Consider the following 21,538-nt stretch of genomic DNA (forward strand, 5'->3'; position numbering starts at 1 on the left):
CATTAATTAAACTTTAATTTCTGATTGTAATTATAATTGCTGCTGTCCAAGGTAATTAGCTGTTACGGTTATGTAATTGTATTGGCGTGCATGTGACGCCATTAAGAGGCGGGAACTCAGGTGCTGAATTGCAGCATTCTTTTTTTGTCTGGCCCCCAAACAACCCATGGCCAGGGTGCAGGGCTGGGGTACCCACTATTTTACTTGGGGGGGGGGGGGGAGTGAAAGCTTTGTCTAGGGGTTTTGAAATAAGACAGTTCTGTGTAGACTGCAAATTTGCAAAAGCTAGAGATATTGTGTTAAGAGGCCATCTTCTCTTGTCTTACACTCTCTTCCTGGCTCTTCCCCCCCGTCTCTCTCACTTTCTTTCTCTCCCAGTTTCTCTCCCTGTCTCTCACTCTTTCTTTCTCTCCCTGTCTCTCTCACTCTTTCTTTCCGTTTCTCTCCCTGTCTCACTCTTTCTTTCTCTCCCTGTCTCTCTCACTCTTTCTTTCTCTCAGTTTCTCTCCCTGTCTCACTCTTTCTCTCTCCCAGTTTCTCTCCCTGTATCTCTCACTCTTTCTTTCTCTCCCAGTTTCTCTCCCTGTCTCTCACTCTCTCTTTCTCTCCCTGTATCTCTCACTCTTTCTTTCTCTCCCTGTCTCTCTCCCTGTCTCACTCTCTCTTTCTCTCCCCATTTCTCTCCCTGTCTCTCTCCCTGTCTCACTCTCTCTTTCTCTCCCCATTTCTCTCCCTGTCTCTCTCACTCTCTCTTTCCCTCCCAGTTTCTCTCCCTGTCTCTCTCACTCTCTCCCCATCTTTCTCACTCTCTCTTTCCCTCACTCTCTCTCCCTCTCTCCTCCCATCTCTCTCACTCTCCCTCCCTGTTTCTCTCATCCACTCTCTCTTTCTCTCTCTCCATCCCCCCCCCCCCCCGACTCTAGCTCTCTCTCTGTCCTGCCCCTTCTGCCGCCTCGAGCCTATTCCCCCTTCACAGGCCGGCGCTGAGGCTCGTGCTAACAGCCTCTCCCACCCTAAAAGGATTCTGCGATCTACCGGAGGAAGAAAATAAAAGCTGGGAAGAGAAGACGGAAACAATAAAGGATGCGAGGGGAAAAGCACAAATGCCTCTGCGGCTTTGCCGAAGGAGAACTTCCTTTTGTCGTCACGCCGGCGCCTCCAGATCTGCTGGCAGGCGTTCGGTCTTCCCATTAGGGGTGACGGGAGAGGGAAGGTGAGATGGTTACTGTGACAACCGGGGAGAGCGACACGCGGGCACTGACAATGGCACAGGAAGTGATGCATCTTCCATTTGTTGGGGGGGGGCGGGGGGGGGGGCTACATGCCAGATCAGAGGGCCATGTTCGATGGGTTCCTGGAAGTACACCGTATTCATCTCCGGCGAGAAAAATATGACTCTAAACTAAATCTAAAGAAGAAAACAAAAACAGAAGATGGGCTTTGAGTGAGGCTGCTCCTTTAGAAGTGTCTGTGAGCAGCACTGTCAGCTTTCCCCTCTTCTGCGGTCTGTGGATACCGGGCATCATTATTCTGCCTGCCAATAACACTGTGGGTGACCTACTGAGACCCACGGGGCTCTCTTCTCCTCTGGGACCCTTTCGCTTCATTGGTGAGCTCCCCGGACAAAATTACTTACTGGGAAAATACATTTTTCTTTATTATTTTCTTTTTTTTAATTATTTCTTTTTTAAAAGCCCCCTTCTTTTTTACCACTTTTTATGGTGTTACTTTAGCTCTTTTTTCTTTATAACAACATTTGTTTGCCTTTCTTGTACATTTACATAAGGAGTCTTTCTTGAAGATGGATATACATGTCAGGATGAAAACAGAAGAAACTGACAGCACTACTTGTCTTGTGTCTGTATTGAAACACTGTAAAATCTTTCTTTCCTGAACACAGGAAATCCAGCTAATAACAGTCCCAGCTACATAGTTTACACTAGTTGCTTTCCTTTTGAGTACAGAAGTCTCCTTACGCTTCTGTGTTCATTTGCCAAGACGGTGGTGTCACCTCTCATAGCAGAGTTAACTTTAGCACAGTGGATAATTCAGTGAGTGACAACCCACCGGAGTCCATTACATGTTTGCCACTCAGCCCTGCCCACACCCCCAGAAACAGCCAATGGGAACGGGGCTACATGCCTGCGATTGGCCAATCTGAGCAGGTACCTCAATATGGCCGGTGACCTTTGCGCAGCAAGAAACCAGGATGACCACTGAGGAAGAGCGAGAAAAAGACAAGGACATATGGGTGAAAATTGCTTTTCATCTACACGTCCAGGGCGGCTCAGTGGGTAACACTGTTACCTCACACCTCCAGGGTTGGGCGCTCAGATTCTATCTCCACTGTCTGTGTACGGATTTGCATGTACTCATTTGGGATGTCTTACCCTGCTTTCCTCTAGTAGTCCAATGAGGCTAACTGAAGTCCCAAAAGTGATCGCAGTGTGCATGTACGTGCCTACTGATGGACTGGCACCGGGTGTAGGGTAAACCCCAACCCTCAACTGCCAAGGATGGAGTCCTGGCCTTTCTGTGACCTCGGCCAGGATAAGCAGCTAAGATAGATGGATCTCGGCTTAATTATGTCCCTGAGACAGACCCACAGCAGATTAGGTTCCGGAAGGTTTCAGTAGGGCGGCCCAGTGCCCCAGTTGAGACCCCTACGACACAGAGAATAGCTCCTCTCTAACCCCAAGAGAGCAATAACTACATACCCATGGGGAAGCAGAAGTGGAGAGACAAAACAACACAATAGGGCGGCTGAAATGGAGATGCTGCCCCCTGCTGTTCGGATGACCTTAAAAACAGTGTCAGCCAAACAATGTCCTGTCAGATCCAGCTGGGAAGGCCACCCCACCTCAGGGAGAATCCATGCAGTTGCAGTGACAAAACCACACCTTTCCTTCACAAGTATAAGTACAAAGAAGAGTGGGATTCAAAACTAATAAGGGATAAACTGACTGTAAGAGATCTGAATAATGAGATTCCTGCTTGTAGAAACCAAGGCAGCTACAGAATAAGAGAAGGTGGGGAAGGACTGGGGGGGGAGGGGGGGGTGACAACTTGTCTAACTGAAAGGGGAAAAAAAATAACATTTGAAAGCTTTTGCTAAAAATGTCCTTTTCAAGACTAATTACTGTCAGAGGGCCAGTCAGCAGTCAGTATCAGAGAGAATAATAGCAAAGGGAACGGGGGGGAGTGACAGTCAGAGCATGACACATCAACCTCACTGACACACTGATGACTTATTTCTCCCTTCACATCACAAAGACAGTGAGTACCCCTCCACCACCCAAAAACCTGAGTACTACACCCTTTGAGCTTTCAATAAACCCCCCCCCACCCTTCGCCAAAAGCAGAGTCTGACGACAGAAACAGAGGTTGAAGAAAAAAAAAAAACAAGTGGAGATCAAGAGAACAAATCAAGGCAACCAGTAAAAGCCAGCGAACGTGCATTGCAGGTGTTCGCATGCATGAGCGCAGTGGGGTGCAGCCCTCAACCCCCCATCCAGATTGCCAGCCCCTCCCCTGAATGTGAAGCAATCAGATCAAATAAGAACCCGGGCTGAGATGCTTTATGGACCGCCTCATACAGACACACTCTCTTATGGCATGAGAGACAAATGGTTCACCAGTAAGCACGTCGTGTCCATTAAAGAACACAATAAACATGCCCCTTGCCATAAAAAGGAACTTGCACACAGTGGAGCGTCTCTATATCATTTTTGGATGAGGTTCACCTTTGACCTTTGACCTCTCTGAGGTCATTGAGTTAATGTAATTGATATTTGGGCTACTGCCGCAAGGTGGAGCGAGGGGTGGGGGTAGTTAAATTGCATGCATCCATCAGGTGACGTATCAGTAGGGGCTGACGTCAGGGTAAGGGGGTTTCCCAGGCATGGGGGCGCCGGCGTCAATGAAACAGCTCCGGCGTGACACAAGAGAGAGCAATCAGCCAGAAAGCCGTTTGTTCGAGCCGCGGCGGCGCTACAGTCGTCAGCACCGCGCGAGTGAAACGGGATTCGCACATTATGCAAGAAAGTCGGAGCGCATGTGGGGGTCCTGTGATCGCGGCAATGCGCGGCAGATCAATAAAAAAGCGGGAAATAAAAATGGCGGTACTTTCATCGCTGGCACTGGGGCACAAAGGGGGGGGGGGGGCTTTTCTCCACCCCCCCCCAACATCCTCCTTCGTCGAAAGATTCTTAGAGATTTTTATGGGTTGCGTACAGGCATGTAGGTTGGTTTAGGGTGGGAGGGCTGAGGTGGGGGGGCGGGATGTTCCCACAATCAGAGCATGGCATATGGCGTCTTGAATTTTGGCGATGACAAGTGACAAGTTAACAGAGCAGACTGCAGGGGGTGCAGGATGGGCGCATGGGGCTGGGGGGGGGGGGGTGGTGTTTGGGGGGGGGGGGGTGAACGTGGTGGTTTGCTAAACGCTCTCATCTGTTCGTGCCCGCAGGCTTCACCATATTGCTTTATGTAGATGAATCTGGAACAGTGGCTTCCGTTTAGCAATGATATATAAATACATTAGAATAATTGGAGCTGTATAGTACAGGGGTTCGCTATGCAATGTCAACAGCTGCCCCAGGGCATAACTTCCTTTTTTATTTATCATTAAAACTTGAATATAAACGCATAGCTGAAAGCTGTCTCCCTCGCTCCCTTGTTAATTACTGCTCTCTCCTGGGGTTTGGAGACCGACCTCGGAAGACAGTCTCCTTGGATGGGAATCTAACCAAGCAATCAAACGTTTAATGGGTGCCCCCCCCCCCCCCCCGCCGCAAAAACTCGGTCCCCGCTTGGTTTCAGCTGCATTCAGGTAGAGAGTATTTCTAAGACAGCATGACTGAATTTCCAACATTGATCTTGCTTTTGTTTGGTGACTTCTCTTCACAGAGGTATGCTGAGACGCCCGGCCTTGGGCTCGCCAAACAAGGCTTCTCACATCTGGGTATCGAAGTCACAATTTCTCACCCATTACAGTGGCAACAAATCATAGTCAGTTTAGTAAATTCTCATAATTCATAAGCGGTTCCACTGACAAACACAACCTTTTAAGCATAAAGAAAAGGTTACAAGCAGTAACAGTGGGAATTCAAATATAAGAATAATTGTTTATATAAGTATATTGTCATGACAGTTACTCTTTGTATGGAACTGGTTGGTTGAAACAAACTCTTGGTCTGGATTTTTACTTTCTGGACCTGAACTATCCACCCCTGCACAACAATATGTTTGAAATATAAATCAGGACCTTTATATAAGACAGGGAATAAGATGGGTAGGGGAACCCCTGTAGATTTTCCTCTGGTAAACTACAACATATGTGGATTACAACGAAATCCCAGCTAAAAATTTAAGCTCGGCCGAAGGACGATCATCTGTCTTGTCACTGTCTCTGTCTATTGGCTGTAGACCATCTGTACTTAATTGTACAGAAAAAAAACAATAATAAAACCTTCAGAAAGGGGGCATTTGAAGAAGGCTTCTCGTGTGGATGAGCTTTTTATTGTTTAGGAACGATCAGCCTTGGGAGAGCATTACATTTACATTACATACCCATTCAGCCACTTAATGGCGGTTTTATCCTAAATCGCTTACGAAAGCTTGCAGTTTCATATTTTCTCCTATTCCTGCAGCTGAGTCTCGCGCCGTAGAAATTGCGGCTCGATGTTTTTGCGACTCGCCGCTGCTCTTTCAGCACGGCGCCCCCTGCTGTCAGCTCCAGGGACTGAAGGGCACGTCACATTTCAGGCCGGGCGGCCGCCGCTGCGTTCGACCACTGAAGCTCCACGTAATGGTGTCTAATTTTAGAAGTGGAAAAATGTGCCCTAGTATCGCACTGACAATCGTAAAACAGCAACGTACCACGGGGTGGGGGAGGGGTCAGTGTTATGGGCAACCATGCAACTAACTAATAAGCTTGAACTTCACCATTTCATTATGCAACCACTGATTAGATCCCAACTAGGCATTAAAAGCCTCGCTTACTGAAGCTTATTGATGTAAATTCGCCCTTATAGGACACCCTCAAGCCAAAAGTGGACCAAAACAACTGTAAAGCCCAGTGGCCGCAACTGAATATTATTACCCCCCCCCCAACCACGTGACTCCTAAAAATAAAAAAACAAAATGTCTCAAGGGTAACAAGTCCTGAAATGAAGACGCCAAGCTTTTATATCAACTGCCTGGGTGCTTAATAAACATCAGAGGCGGCCTTCTCTCCTTTTTGGCCACGAACAATCGGATCCTGGTGTAATCCTATTTGCGGAGATTGGAAGGGGAGAGAGACAGCAGAGGCGATGAGCGAGTAGGCCATGGAGGGGTGAGCTGTGCGCTCCCCACCTGACTGTTCCGTGACTCACCTAGTCTGTGACACCCTTATCTCAGCACCAATCCTCACTCTTCCGCCCTACACGGCGTCAGAACTGTCCCACCAATCAGAACGCCGCCGTCACCCCCCTTCACTCCGCCCACCTCTCGCTGTTATCTCTGCTGCACAGGCAGTGCGTCGCAGAGGTCAGAGTCTGTCAGAGTCGACCGGAGCCGCTGCCGGTGAGCGACGGGGCCATGACCCGCCCCCGCAGGGAAGTGGACGCCACATTTTCGCAACTTTCTGCCGGAAAGAGCTGGCCGGAAATAAACACAGCCTTTCCTTATGTAAAAAATCTTCCCTGGATAGCGAAGGCGCTGTTAGACATGTTGGACCCCATGAAATTATATCATATTGGGTCCCCAACCCAGACCAATCCAATTACGTTCCAAATTTTTCAGGGCTCCTGAGTGAATTGCTTTCCAGATAAGCGTCTTCAACACAAAGCAAAAAAGAAATATATAATTACAATAACAATAAGACTCAAGGGTTTAGCTAGTATGTAGAGAAGACAGTGGTACCATCAAAATATAACCCCTATCCACTTGTAGAGGTCCGAAAGAAAGGTTTTCAGATGACAGATAAAAAGCTAGATGCCCAGGGAGACTCATTTCAATCATTGAACTAGAGGAGCCTCTATTAGCTGGGCAGGCTTGACGCATTTGTCCTGCAGACTGGCTGCTGCACTGGAGCCTGCACAATCTTCATTATTGTATCACTGGGTCAGCAGAGACCGCAAAGGAAATTAGGCCACAATGTTCATACACTCGCTCCAGCCACAAGTAAGTGCTTTAATGGTATTTGATATGGGTTCTGGAGTATAGATTAGCTGCTACGACAAACCAGCGTATACCACACAAATGCCACAATATTGACGCTAAATTGTATTCCTTGTTATGCACCTTTATAGGACGTTGTAAAGTGCAATATAGGTCACACAAGAAAATCTGCTTAAGATATATCATTTCTGAAGATGCATGTACTGTTTTTTGCCAATTTATGTTGCTCTTTAGAGCTAAGCTAACGGTATGTAGCTGGTTTCATTCAAGTTTGAAACTCCAGTTCATAATTCCTGGTCCTTTTGATTTAGTGTTGTTCTTCTTATTATTATTTTAGGCACCGTCATCTCCATATGCCACTGAGATTACCACACCCCCCAAATTCTGCCTGGGTGAGGCATGGGGTAATTACTTTAGAGAGATATCACTGTGTGGCTTTGAACTTAATCCAGGGAGTCGATTCCTGACCTGCTTACCAGACACAGCCAGAACATGGCCCACTGAGGGGCAGGCTACAGCCCAAAGACACCACGCGTAAGCGAAACACAGAACATGAGACCCTGGATCCACTCCACCATGCATCACTGGAACTTCAGTGTGTGTGTGTGTGGGGGGGGGGGAGCGGGCATGGATGAAAGCGGACACACATGTTTGTTATTGCGGAGGGCTATTTTAAATATCAAGCAGCACTTACAAATGACAAACATTATGCAAAAGTTTACATATTTAGGCATAATTAATGTTATTATTTTAGAGAATATTTACTTATGACATTAAAAACAAAAATGATTCATAAATCAATCAAATTAACACCCACTGAATAAATCTCTCTAGCTGAACGGCCCAATTTACTCTTGACGGTTTTTTTTATTGGTGACTTTTTATTTCCGCGTATTCATGAATGTCAGATACATACAGTAACACTGAAACTGCTGTTCATCTGCAGGGAAAAAACAGAATCTTCAGAGTATATGTATACTACACAATACTTCAGTGCAGTGAATGGAACTGAAATGGTAACTGGCAGAGGTGGAGATCTATCTATCTATCTATCTATCTATCTATCTATCTATCTATCTATCTCTCTCTCTCTCTCTCTCTCTCTCTCTGAAGATTCTGGTAATAAACATATCACATCTAAGCCATCACCCCATCACACCTTTCCCTGTATATCTTGTAGTTCAGTTTACAATGAGCAAATTTAAACTTAATTTGCATTTGGATTTAAGTGTTTGCACGCGAATGTGCTGAGTAACAGTTCATTTGGATCGCAGGCCCCTGACCTAATTGGATCGTGGGTTTACAAACGAAGTGGCACGCAGAAGGACCTCATTGTCACGCCGCATTCTTTTGTCCGCTATTCACATTAACACAAATGAGTTAATATACCCCCCCCCCTCCCCCAACCCCACTCCCCCACCAACCATCAACCCCACCGGCCGACACAATAGAGCCACGCAGCTCCGGTGACTGCAGTTCACCCGCTGCCCCGTGCTGTGGGATCCACTTAGGGCCAGGCTCCCCATTACAGCGGCAGGCTGCTCATCTTTTATTTTTTTTTTTAATGGGCCAATCGTGTAACCTGATAAAGGGCAGTGATCCATCTGCAGCTCCCGGTCAACTCCGACACCGTCACCAAGGAGACGAGGCTCTGGGGAGAGAGGCGGACCTTGAGGACAAATATTCTCCCCGTGCTGTCAAAATCACGAGACGCCTGTAACACACTGGCAGCCTTCGGGGGTTAATTCTAATCAGATCCGATGGAAAAAAAAAAGGGTAAACACACGTTTGAAAAGAAATAAACACAGCAAACAGCAACCGGTTTGCTGCTGTGTTTTGTCAAGCAAATTTGTCGCAAATCAATGCTTAACAATAGTCTGAATTGTCTGCAGCATGTGGCATGCTTTGAACTTTTAAATGTTGATGGCAACTAATCAGGAGAAACGTATTTCTCTGTATCGAAATTGCCAGCGTTTGCTTGCTATTTTTGACCCCGTTTAATTGCACGATCCTTTGAAGGACAGAGCGATTGGTAATCGCCGTTCTTTGGCAGCGCGCAGAGTGTAAACGCACGCCACGCCAACATAGTCATGACTCATTCTGTTTCATTCAACACGGAGTGTATCTGCGAGACTCTTTTACAACACGAGAGATAACGAGGGGGCGAGCGGTGAGGCACTCAAATTACCGTCCGTAACGTGCCTGGATAATGCTAACTCCGGCCTCTTGATTTATGGATAAGACTGAAAGGGTTTCCCTCAACGGCCGCGAGATTAAAAAAGACAAATTTCACGTAGGCTTCAGCAGTCAGTCCTCTTTGCATGTTCAATTGTGGACGCCGCCCCCAGTCCACCCTTGGGAACAGTGCAGCTGCTGGCTCGAACTTGAGCTTTCAGACTCTTCTATCCATTTGCTGGACTGGCTTTATGACAGAGGCGCCCCGCCCAGAAATCCCAAGGGAAGATCTCCATCTTCCCTAGCCTATCTGCCTGGGGGGGGTGGGGGGTGGGCCTCATACACGAAACATTGAGCAAACAAGGAGGAAAAAAAGCCATTGTGATGACCTTCACCACTGTTTTGTCCAGGGAGCCTGATCACCTGCCAGGGCTAATGACAGTAGCACTCCCTTCACAAACAAACTATTTGCTTTATAGGGAATTTCCCTGTCCAATCACCATCAGGAACACCCTCGTCACAGCAGCCTCCCACACGCCCTGCACCTTCCATGTCGTTTTAATCTCTGCCATTTGTCAAACGATCAGGCCAGCTCTGCAACCTTCTGAAAGGCATCACCGACGGCACACATGAATTAATCATGGAAAGGAGATCTCAGCATTCGAGTCTTCATTTTAAGGGAAACCCATCTCGAGACTTGATTAAGTTTTAAACATGTCTACGAAGTGTGATCGTGTTTCTCGGGACGTGCGAACGGATCCGGGTATCAGTGGACTGTGCAAGAAAGTGGTCGAGGCAAAATGAACTGTGTATATGAACAATAAAGCAAGTTTTTGGCAATTAAAAAAAACTGTAATTTGTCAAGGACAACAGTCACTGACTGCACACAATGTCTAGGGAAAGACTCATGACACACAGGGACGGATTATGGACCGGGCCAGCGGGGCTGCTGCCCAGGGGCCCTTGGGGTGCAGGGGGCCCGTGGGGCCCCTAACCCAAAACAATTTGCAACTCTTATCAACAATGTATTTTCGTTTGTCTATTTTAGAGGGCCTACATTCTTTGATCCTCTGCCTACAAGGGCCCCTGACCCTATAGGGAGGGTGTTTGGCTGCCAAGGGCCCTTGAATTGTTGTGGTTGTGGTGGTAGTGCTGGTGGTGGTGGTGGGGGGGGGCCCTCGCGAACGTTTTGCTCAGGGGCCCACACAACCCATAATCCGTCCCTGATGACACAGGTTATTGTGGGAGAAATTAAAATCATCAATTAAATCTGAGAATGAAGAGGCAGGTGAGTCTAATCAACCTTTAAAACCTCAGTCACCTGAATGTTATTCCTAAAACGGCCATAAATCCCTACCCTCCCCCCCCCCAATAGTTTTTGTAATCCAACATGTCTTTTGACAACAAAAAAAGCATAAATGCAATGATTGCTATCTCTAGGCATTGCACCACATTACAAAGTAACTGACATTACGAAGTAACTGAATTTCAGACTGCAGTGTCCTCAATTTACATAAAGTTAAATCCTGGTTTGGGGCTAAACCGAGATCAAGCGAGTCAGAACAATAAATTAATCAGTTTGACACCCAGAGAATCTAACCCTGGATTAGCTAATCCCAAATCAAACTGTTAATCCAAGAAGTCAATTAGTCTGCAACAGTGCATATAGACACATAAAACAGGAACATACTGCTTAAAAAGAATCTACCATCATTTATTCACTTTATATACCGAATAGACACACCTGAAAAAAGATAAGATCTAAAAACATTTATTTGCGGTGTTTGTGAATAAAAATATATCTCCCTATATATACACTACTCCTGTAGTAATATCAGGAGCTAAGAAGGGAGTCAAAAATACTACATTTAAAAATAACAAAACAACACTGCAGATAATCCTTTTTGTTGTTGAATAAATCTATTTTTGCAGCCCAAGGTGTCGGCCATGTGCAGAGCAGCCCTGGAAGCTCAGAATCTCTTACAAGCATGGTCACGGAAAAAGAAGGGAAAAAGTGCAAATAGGGTAAAATCGCGCATCCCCTTCCCCTCTCCACACACACACACACACACACACACACACACCCTCAATGAACCATCTTTATTGTATAAAGGTGCAGGCCATCCACTGCTGTCTGACGAATAACCCCCCCCCCCAGTTTTCAGTGTCTGTGGAGCCTCCAGACAGCCAAACAGCAGCCTTTGATATTCACGATCCCCGGACGCCATTGATCTGATCGCCGTGCATGCGCTGGAGTCCGCCGTCCTGCGGAGGAACCACCTATCCGCGTGTGTCACCCTGTGACAGACACCCCACCCTCCCCACACACACCCGTCTCCCACGCCCACGTCAGCAGGGCAAAAGAGAAAAGAAAAAAATAACCATGCAAATGAGAGCAGTCGCTCGACTGCAGGAAGGGACTTTTGACCGAGTGCTTTTCTGTTTGTACTCTGACTAATACAAGAAGGAGAACATTAAGTTCTGCTGGGTAGCTTGCCAGCACTCATTTGCTAAAGGCTCTTGTAGGGCACAAGATGTGTCTTACCTACTGACTGAACACACGGCGTCTAGCACAGCATCGACAGGCTTCATTGTGCAAAAATCATACTTGCACACCTGGTTAATTGCATCTGTGTGCACATACAGCAAATACAATGTCCCGTTAATAAAAAACCGTCAGAACACGTGCATTTATACAAAATAGATACACAGAAGATCAATGAATGTTATATGTTTTTACAATATTTCAGTGCAGTGAATGGAACTGAAATGGTAACTGGCAGAGGTGGAGATTTCAGATCCATAGAGTACAAATCCAGACCAAGATTTTGTTTCAACCAACCAGTTGAGTACACTGTCACTGTGACTCTTTATGCTCAACTGGTTGGTTGAAACAAAATCGTGGTCTGGATTTTTACTTTCTGGACCTGAAATGTTTACCTCTGGTACCTGGTTTATCCAATGGACTCTCATGTGATGAACCATCAATCATGTTCTATATGCTTGTACCATTACACCAGTGCCAACAATTAACTTTTCCTTTTGTATATAGTTTAAATATTTAAGAAAATTAATTAAAAATTAAAATGTGTTCTCCGCCTGTTTTTCATGTTTCAACTTATTTTGTGTTCATTGTAAAGTATGTTGTATTTCTTCCACAAAATATTGAAATTAAACTGATTCAAATTAATTAACATATGTGTTATAAAATTTTTATGACATTACAGTGTTTCACAGGAAGGGAACAGGGAGTTTCCAGTTGCATTTGGTTCATCCAGTAAATATTTGAAAATATTACAGTTACAATCACAATACAAGCAGCGTGCAAATCACAAGGACATGCAGTGCTGTCTCTTACTGACATATATCTTCCATACTATGCTTAAATCTTTATCGCATGAAACAATGTTCTTCATAAGTACATAAATGCATATGTTTGATCATAGTGCATTATAAATTAAGGCAAAATACTTCACGTATCAGTGAATTACCACTGTGATTCCTAATGTACTGTACTAAAGTTGCTGATGCCAATGCCATGATTTAAGTCAAATAATATGATCTCCTATGATGTCTTAAACAGCACAGCGACAGAATGGCCCTTTGTGTAAAAGTACACTGGACTTCTGTGATTCCAGCATTCAATCCACTTTGCCGAAGCTGCTCTGAGTCCCTCGGACAGTAGTTTACTGGTATACTCACCCACGGTTTCACACCCTTTCAGACAAATTTTTGTCTATTTCTAATGTAGAATTGTTCTGTCAGTAACACTTTACTTAAAGCAGTCATCATAATGAATTATACATACCTTCATAATGCATTATAATGAATTTATAAAATATTATAAGCATGGCCATAGCTATTTATAAAAAGGCATGATGCATTATAATTGTGTTTATTATGCATTATGAATGCTCTACGAAGCTCTCATCTATAAAGCACAATAAATACCTTCATAATGCATTAAAATGGTCAGTATGCGCCATTATAATGCATTATGAAGGTATTTATAGGGCATTATCAGTGAGAGCTTCATAAAGCTTTCATGATGCATGATAAACATGGCTATAAAGTATACTTTTTTTATAAATAGTTATAAATGCAAATATTTAAAATCTGACTGATTGGTTGATCGAGACTGAATTCACCTGACACTGACACTACCCAAAAACCCCCCTTTTTCTGTTGCCTAGAGTATGGATGTGGTCCTCCATGACATCATTCTTGACACTCCTTTTCATCACTTTTTCCATCTGCTGGCTTTCCTCAATTTTAAGATTATTGCTTCTTTGTCTCACATATCGTCATGAGACGGCCTCCGACAATATCCAAAACAACCCCTGCAGTGCAATATCCTTAAATATTAGCTATCACATTTGTACGCCTAAAAAGAGCAAAAGATTAAAGGTGTAAGAATGATCCCTCGTTACAGTTATATTGCATAAAATGTTTCGCTCTGCCTGTTTGTCTCGCCGTCAGTGTTCGTGTTGTACATTGCTGTTAACGGGGGTCGTTTCGCTAAGGGGGGGGGGGGGGGTGGGCAGATAAGGGCACTCTGACACTTTAGCCTGCAACACTCTCAACAAACACAATTTCAGCAGCTGCCCATTAGTTACAGCACACGGGGCACGTATTGAGCTGGCGATGGAAAGGCTTGGCGCAAAACAATCTAAACCAGAAAAAAATGAAGGAAAAAAAATTGGGCCCATTAATAAAAAGAACATTGTTAAAAGGGCATCTTCCCCTATAAAGACTTATTATGAGTTTTTTTTTCTCAGAGATGAAAGTCTGTCTCTTTCCCTCACTGTCCCTTCAATTCCTCTTATTTCCCCAAGCTTATTTACTTTCATGCGCGACAAAGATGGCGGGTCGACAAGCATGTGACCCGAATTGTCCAATCGCGGCTGCTGGTTACTGTGCGAGGCCACTTGCGGTGGTTTCCCACCCGTTTATAACGTAACCCCCCTTAACACTTACGTAGAGTCAATATACAGCATTGATCCTTTCATTATGCCTTGCTTTTCAGATTTATCGTGACGACTTTTACCTTAAAGATATTCCTCTTTGTCACCATCATTTTATCAAAAAAAAAAATCTGCGGGAAAGGAAAGAAATCATCTTCATGAATGACCAGTTTGCGGTTTTTTTTATTATTATTATTTATTCTTTTTATATTAGTTCAAGTAATGTGCTTTTGGCCGTCCATCACCAAAGGGGAAAAAAAAAACATCAGAAGGGTTTAAAAATTCATTCCAACTGGTAACTACTTCAAAATAAGCTTGAAATCTAGATATATGAAGGTTTCAAGTATTTTAAATTGGAGCTGTGCCTCAGTATATGAATGCATTGCTATTTTGGGATTTTAAAAATTATTTGCCTATTTAATTACTGAAGCTAGCCTATAGGGCAGCACTGGAAAGAGTAACAACGGGTTTTGCCCTCATTAATGTGGTATTTTTCTGTGCACTCTTTAAATATCTCAGTGTTTCTCAGCTCAGATTATGGATTAGCCGGGATTATGCAAAGGACCCCGAACACCAGTGCTTATCAGTTTTCTTTCTTTGTCCTCAGAATGATATTTATGCAAAATCCCACAGTGCCATATCTTTGCTCACAGCTGCCAAGTGTAACTAACGGATTATACAAACGCCTTCCGTAAGCAAATAGATTCTTTCCCATTTTGGAAGAATTGCTGGTTATGCACCCGCTGCCTGTCCACTAGACACAATGGCTGGTTTTAAAATGTCTGTTTTGCTTGTTGTTTTAATAGTGCATTTCAGAGAGCCCCCCCCCCCCCCCCCCCCCCACCCCACCCCCTTCAAATGATCACCTAGCTTTAACATACGGATGTATTCTTCAGAGAAATTTGATTTTATTATGCGCTATTTGGGTCTCTCAATTATGCAGACAATGGGAAGAACAATGGTAAAGGTATCACAATGCACACTGTGATAAAGAAAGATCAGATGGAGATACATTTTATTTATTTTACGGAAAAAAAAACTAATATATAAAAAATGAATATAAGCATGCTAAATTAAGATTAGAATTAAACCCAGAAGATAAACATATACTAATACATTAATTGAATTAGACATATACATCTTGCCTGCAAAGATGTGTTTTATAATCAAAAAAACTGCACAGAACTGTAGGGAATACAATGGGAAAACAATATGTATTATCCCTAGCCTGCTTGTGTCGTTACAAGCTGAAAGTGCTATGCTTAAAGTAACCTTTTAGCAACATACTCTACACATGTGTCTCTTCCTTGTCGTCTTGAAAGCACAGGTGTTGCGCTGTAAAGCAGAGGACTAAAGATTAATGTCTGGTCTGGTCTCTTTAGTTTACAGCGGACTGGAGGTGGGTTGCGATTGCTGCTCCCCTTTTCGCACAGACACACAGTTCTGTGGGATAGCTTTGAGCTAATAGCCTAGCAATTAGAAAAGAAATTAGCTCTAATTACCACTGCTTCAGTCACTTGGAAGACAGATGGAACATTTGAGTTCCTTATTGGCAAATTGTCACTGTTAGTTTTTGCAGTTATAATATTTGTTTATTTATGCGCCGGGTGGCTGCAACTGTGCTCTTTTGTGTGTGGTGTGTGTGTGTGTGTGTGTGTGTGTGTGTGTGTGTGTGTGATTAGGTTTATATTACATTGTAGGGCATCGAATGTCCCCCACAATGTAACAAAAAGCAGTTTTTTTTTTAAACGTTGTGGGGACCATATTTGATCCACGGGGACACCCACGTTAAGAACCCACTTCTTAGCATCTTCTGTCCCCCGACAGGCCAACAGAAGCAGACCAGCAGAAATCTTCTCTCACTATTCCAACGGTGCATCAACCGAGGCTGGATTCAAACAGGAAGGGTGAGGTGAGACCTCACTTCCGTCTGCATGGTGCAACTGCATGAGACCCCCCTACTCTCCAACTACCCGGACAAGAGGATTAGCCCACCAATCTATACATCTGAAGCCCCCAGCTGAGAGGAGCAGTCAAAGATACCCCAGACTCATGGGAGATCACATGACTCGTTGAATTCACACACACGATCAGGATAGTACTTGATCTGGCGAATTTCAGCGATCTTTAAAACATCATCTCTGAAACACACTGAGGGAGGTGAATTCCTGATGCAAATAATGACTCATTTCAGTAGCAAAAAAAAAAAACTTAAAAAGTAAAAACAAACAGTAACATATTCATAAGATTAAAAAAATCCACTTCCCCATTAGTCCATCTAGATCATTTTTGTTAATTCATGCATTTATGACATCATAGATAATCTCATATGTCAATATGGCCAAGAGGCATTTTACTAGCCACCCATATGTCCATCCATGAATCCATCCATCCACCCATATGCCCATCATCCATCCATCCATCCATCCATCCATCCATCTATTCATCCGCCTATCCGTCCATCCATCCATCCATCCATCCATCCATCCATCCATTCACCTATTCACCCATCCATCCATCCATCCACCTATTCACCCATCCATCCATCCATCCATCCATCCACCCATATGTCCATCCATCCATCTTCCAACTGCTTACTCAGTAGAATCATGAGGGGAGGGGGGGGGTCTGTTATTCTATTAAGAGTCACCAAATTAAATAGGTGGGGAATTAGACTTGAATAAGACGTGATTCAACAAGGAAGCTCAAACGGAAACCTGCTAACCTACAGACACCTTCACATCATATTTTTCCTCTGCTTTGCTTGTCCTGAACACGTCTCTATTGATGCCAGGAATCCCCCCAATCCAGCTAACAGGAGCAATTAAAATATTTCATTGCTGTGTGCTTCTGTGACAAGCATCACGTTTGACAACGTGACCCTCACCCTGCAGATTAGCCACCTAGCAGGAACAGCGCACGAAACAGAACGGCGTGTGATGCGTTTCCCTGTTTACACTGCATCCTATCGCTTATTCCTTGAACAGGACATCGTGCGCCATTGTTATTTGTATAATAAACATGAAGCATAAGGTCCCTTTTAAGTGGATTAAATGGGGAAAACAATAAGTGATGTAAAAAAATACCGAAGCCGTAAATGTTGCGTACTTCCCTTTTATTCTCTACATGGTGCATGTTATTTTTGGGATTTGGGAACCTAATGCGTTCTAGTGCTCCAACATTACTGTTCCAACAAAAGCAACTGTACATGTGCAACTTTTAAGACCTTGTATACACTGCTGGGTCCTCATCTTGTCGGAGGCATGACAGAGAACAATACAGCTGATTCTGTCATCACCCAAGAACTTGACTCACCAAAAAAAAAAGGAAAGAAGGAAGAACAGGGAAGGGCCAGAGCAAAAGAGAAGGTCGTCACGTCAGGCCGGAACACCCCCCGCAGCTGCTCGAAATGCCTCGATCGGCTGGCCGTTAATTACACTAGATTTGGAGTGGAGGGTGCAGACGGACCCTTCGCGGAGCTCGGCAGCCGCTGAACACAGAGGAGACAAACATCACGCGGCAGGCGCTTTGATTCAAACCAAGATGCTCAATACACAAGCGCATCGCTGAGTAAGCCTGCTCTCGACGGCATGAGATTCCCACAATTTTAGCTAATTACTCCTGCAGGAATTGTGAGTGAGAATCTCTGTCTCTCTCTCTCTCTCTCTCTCTCCGTCTCTCAATTATTAACAAGCAGCATCTTCTTCAATTCCTCAGAGTGCAACTGGCCCCCCTGTTCAGGGCAGTGCGGCCACAATACCCACAGAAACCCGGGGGGGGGGGGGGGGGGGGTTGAGGAACGGGGCCATTAGGATTGGCAGATGCGGCACCGTCCTTCACGTTAGCACACGGCCTTTCTATCAAGGTGAATTCCCACTGCGAGGCATCCCGGTGTGCATCTCCTCTCCGGTCACCCCTGTCCCAGCACTGTTTACGTATTCATCATCCCACCGTTGTCCTGATTAAATGTTTTGGTGCTTGTGCATGTTCTCCCCCCTGAATTGGACTAAGACACATCACAACTGTATATGGAAAGCATGTTTATGTCTTCCAGGATAGCCAGAAGTCAATTTAAATTTGGAGAAATTGGAAGAACAATTGTGATTGAAATTATACCTACCCAATCATGCATCAAGACAAATATAGCTTAAAAATAAAATACTGTTTGGATTCACCCCTCCATCCTTGCCTTAAATTGTGCTATGTAATGTGTCTCAGGATGCCATCACTACTGGGAAGCTAAACGCCTAACAGACAGACTCACAAAGCCTCCACAGCAAATAAAACCCTGGCCAAAGAGTCAGCCACCAGGAATACATCCTTGAAAATGGTTATTATTTGATCTGTAGGTGAACTATTTGAAAGTAGAATTTGGCTTTGAGAAACAGACAACAATTACTTTTTGCCCTAGGAGGTCCATGGAACCTGACCAAGTCTCCATGGCAACAAAAAGTACAGCTGAAACTAACAGGAAAATCAATTCAGATTTTTCTTTTCTTTCTATTTTTCATTTCACAGCGGTTGTAAAGAAGGCATTTTTCGGTTTAAATAAATATTTTAACCGCTACTGTTTTGAGACCAAATTACTCTTTATATGTGCACCATAATCAGCAGTGTAAATCAAACTCTGACATTACTTTTTAAACGTGAACACACTAATTTAATTTCAAAACGGCACAGCGAACAGGAACCACAGCAACTACAAAATATGAAAATACCAACAGCATCCAATTCATTTAGTCATATATAAATATAGATATTTAAATGGCTGATGCTTTTGCAGGTAGTTGCCAATTAATTTACAATGAATGGCTGCTTCTCCTTAGCTGATTACTAGATTTGAGAGAAAACCGAAGAAGCCATTACTGCACGGAAAGAACATTACGCAAAAAAATAACATTCCAGATGATCAAGAGGCATTAAGAGGAAAATCCCGCATACTGTAAACGCCAACGTCTTGTGAAGAAAATGAGTAATTCAGGGGATGATAATTAAATCAAGGTGATCTCAGTTTTGTAACTGAGACATTCGCACAGAGCGGTGAAAGGTGTCAACACCAAAGTGTGGCTTTTTGTTTAATCCGAGTCTCAAAGAATCATTTGGTATAAAATTTTACGAAAGCGATTTAAAAAGCAGAGACAGGAACAATGATTTTGTTGGCTCTGAAAGTGTTTTTTTTTTTTGTGCAATTAGACCATTAACAAATAAAAATAAAAATGTTCATCGTTTGTTAATGAAGGCCAGCAGCAGACATTTCTGTATAGTACATAATCAATATTGACATAATCAATAAATAAATACTCCTTCTACACAGACGCTCACACATGTGACGCACAGACATGGATAGCAGCCATTTGCGGGAAGCACTGCAGACTGTGTGCATCTCCTCGTTTTCTACTTGCTTCCTCAAAGGCTTGGAGAAAGCCAGGCCAGCCTATGAGAGACCAGGAATGGCGGCAGGCAGTGCGCTCTCATTCTCTCTCCCTTCTCCACTCCGCGTCTCTCCCTCCCCCTCGAAGGGATGTCCGCAGCTGCACGCAGGTGATAAGAGCCCTCGGCCGCCAGAGCCCACCCCCTCTCAGCAGCCAATGAAGAGCGCAGGCTCCCATGATGATGTCAAGACTGTGGGCGGTGTCGATGCCAGTCGAAGGCTGGCCGGCCAATCATAACCCAGTGATGTCACAGCCATTCAATAAACTGTGCGTGTGTGTGTGTGTGTGTGTGTGTGTGTGTGTGTGTGTGTGTGTGTGTGTGTGTGTGTGTGTGTGTGTGGGGGGGGGGGGGGGGGGGGGGGGGGTGATGTAAGGGGCTTGGCATTAAGAGGAAGAGAAATGCAGCTCACCTAGAGAGTCCAAACAATCACACTACCTTCTGCAATACAGCAATGCAACCATCCAGAAATACATCTACTTCCTGGGTTTCTGCCCAATACATTTCCTTTGGCTCTCCTGTAATATGCTATATATTGGCAAGCCAATGAAATACACAAAAATCAAGGAAAATCACAGTGTGACGCATACTGGTCATGTTTCAAACATACAATGTTTAGCTACCGGTTGTACACAAAACTGATCAACCAAGAACCCTAACACTGCTTCTCATTTTTTTACCCTGTAAGTACCAAAATGTGAGGAGTTTGTAGTACATGCAACTGATGACGTTGGCCCTAAGGATAATGGACGTCTGACTGAAAAATACAAATCTGTTTGATGCTAAACATGTAGTGATTGCAAATTAAATTAATTGCAATAACTTCATTTCAAACAATTATCTGCTGAAATTCAAAATATACACATGCAGAAAATGGTACCAGATGATAAATATCCTATTACAATATAACAGCAATTTTCCAGCATAAAACTATGACTATTTTTTTTGCACATATAATTGTTGATTTTGGTTTGCTTATTACTGGAGGGAAAATGAAGCACATCTGTCAATAACACACATTCTATATAAATTAGCGTTGCAGCTAATCTGATAGCGATTCATCCATAGACACTCCCAGTCAAAGTAATAATGAGTGAAAATAACAGGTGTGAGACAAGATTTCATTGAAAAAGGACTGTCATGATAAGAGGCATTCATATTTTTTTCACTCGCGTAGTATCAGCACCCAGCAGACTAGAAACAGAGAGTGTTTTCATATTCTGTCCCCTTCCTAGGGGAACAGATGCAGTCAGGGAAACAGTTCCAGATTAAACTTTGGCTCACATATGAAGATTTGTTTGCATTTATTAAAATTTAAGCAACTTATAGCTGCTATTGGCTGAATGCAACAGTTGCTGAGATATTAGAGAAAAAAAAAACAAATCTCAAATCTCAACAAATCTCAAATGTCTTCATAAATTTGCCACAATACATCTCATCTCCCCACACAGCTCTAGATATTGGCTGGTGGACACTTGTGCCTGAAGGGATGTGTGATGTACCCACACAGATGTCATCAGACTGCAATTATCTTTACGTATCTTAAATTAGGGTCCTAGACCAGAGCTCCCTAGAGAATATGAACCAATGACCTTGGGGCCACAAATTTAGGCCCCTAGTCATCTCACTTCCCTCTTCCTTAAAACCCCTTCAACTGAATCTTTCCATTTCCCAAATCTCGATTTTCTTTAAGGGCAGGGGAATCACTAGCCAATCAAAAAGGTCATAGTAGTTATTATTTGTGTCAACAGAAAAACCATCACATGACTGACCAGATATCTGACGAAATTGATCAGATGCTTCAG

General features: G+C 44.0%; 1 protein-coding gene across 2 annotated transcripts in view; it reads right to left on the minus strand.

Moving 5' to 3' along the window:
* The window catches only part of dscamb (Down syndrome cell adhesion molecule b), a 148,390-nt gene that overhangs the window by 84,623 nt on the left and 42,229 nt on the right, over positions 1–21,538 (minus strand). Inside the window, exon 1 of one of the 2 annotated variants that reach the window (XM_048981464.1) lies at positions 8,747–8,821. The exons of the other annotated variant lie outside the window; for it this stretch is intronic. Coding sequence (XP_048837421.1) covers positions 8,747–8,768 — 22 coding nt within the window. The 5' untranslated portion in view covers positions 8,769–8,821. Of the gene's footprint in view, positions 1–8,746; positions 8,822–21,538 lie in introns of those variants that run through there. 2 annotated transcript variants of the gene reach the window in all.

This window comes from Brienomyrus brachyistius, chromosome 17 (genome assembly GCF_023856365.1).
Source record: "Brienomyrus brachyistius isolate T26 chromosome 17, BBRACH_0.4, whole genome shotgun sequence".
Classification (NCBI taxonomy): domain Eukaryota; kingdom Metazoa; phylum Chordata; class Actinopteri; order Osteoglossiformes; family Mormyridae; genus Brienomyrus; species Brienomyrus brachyistius.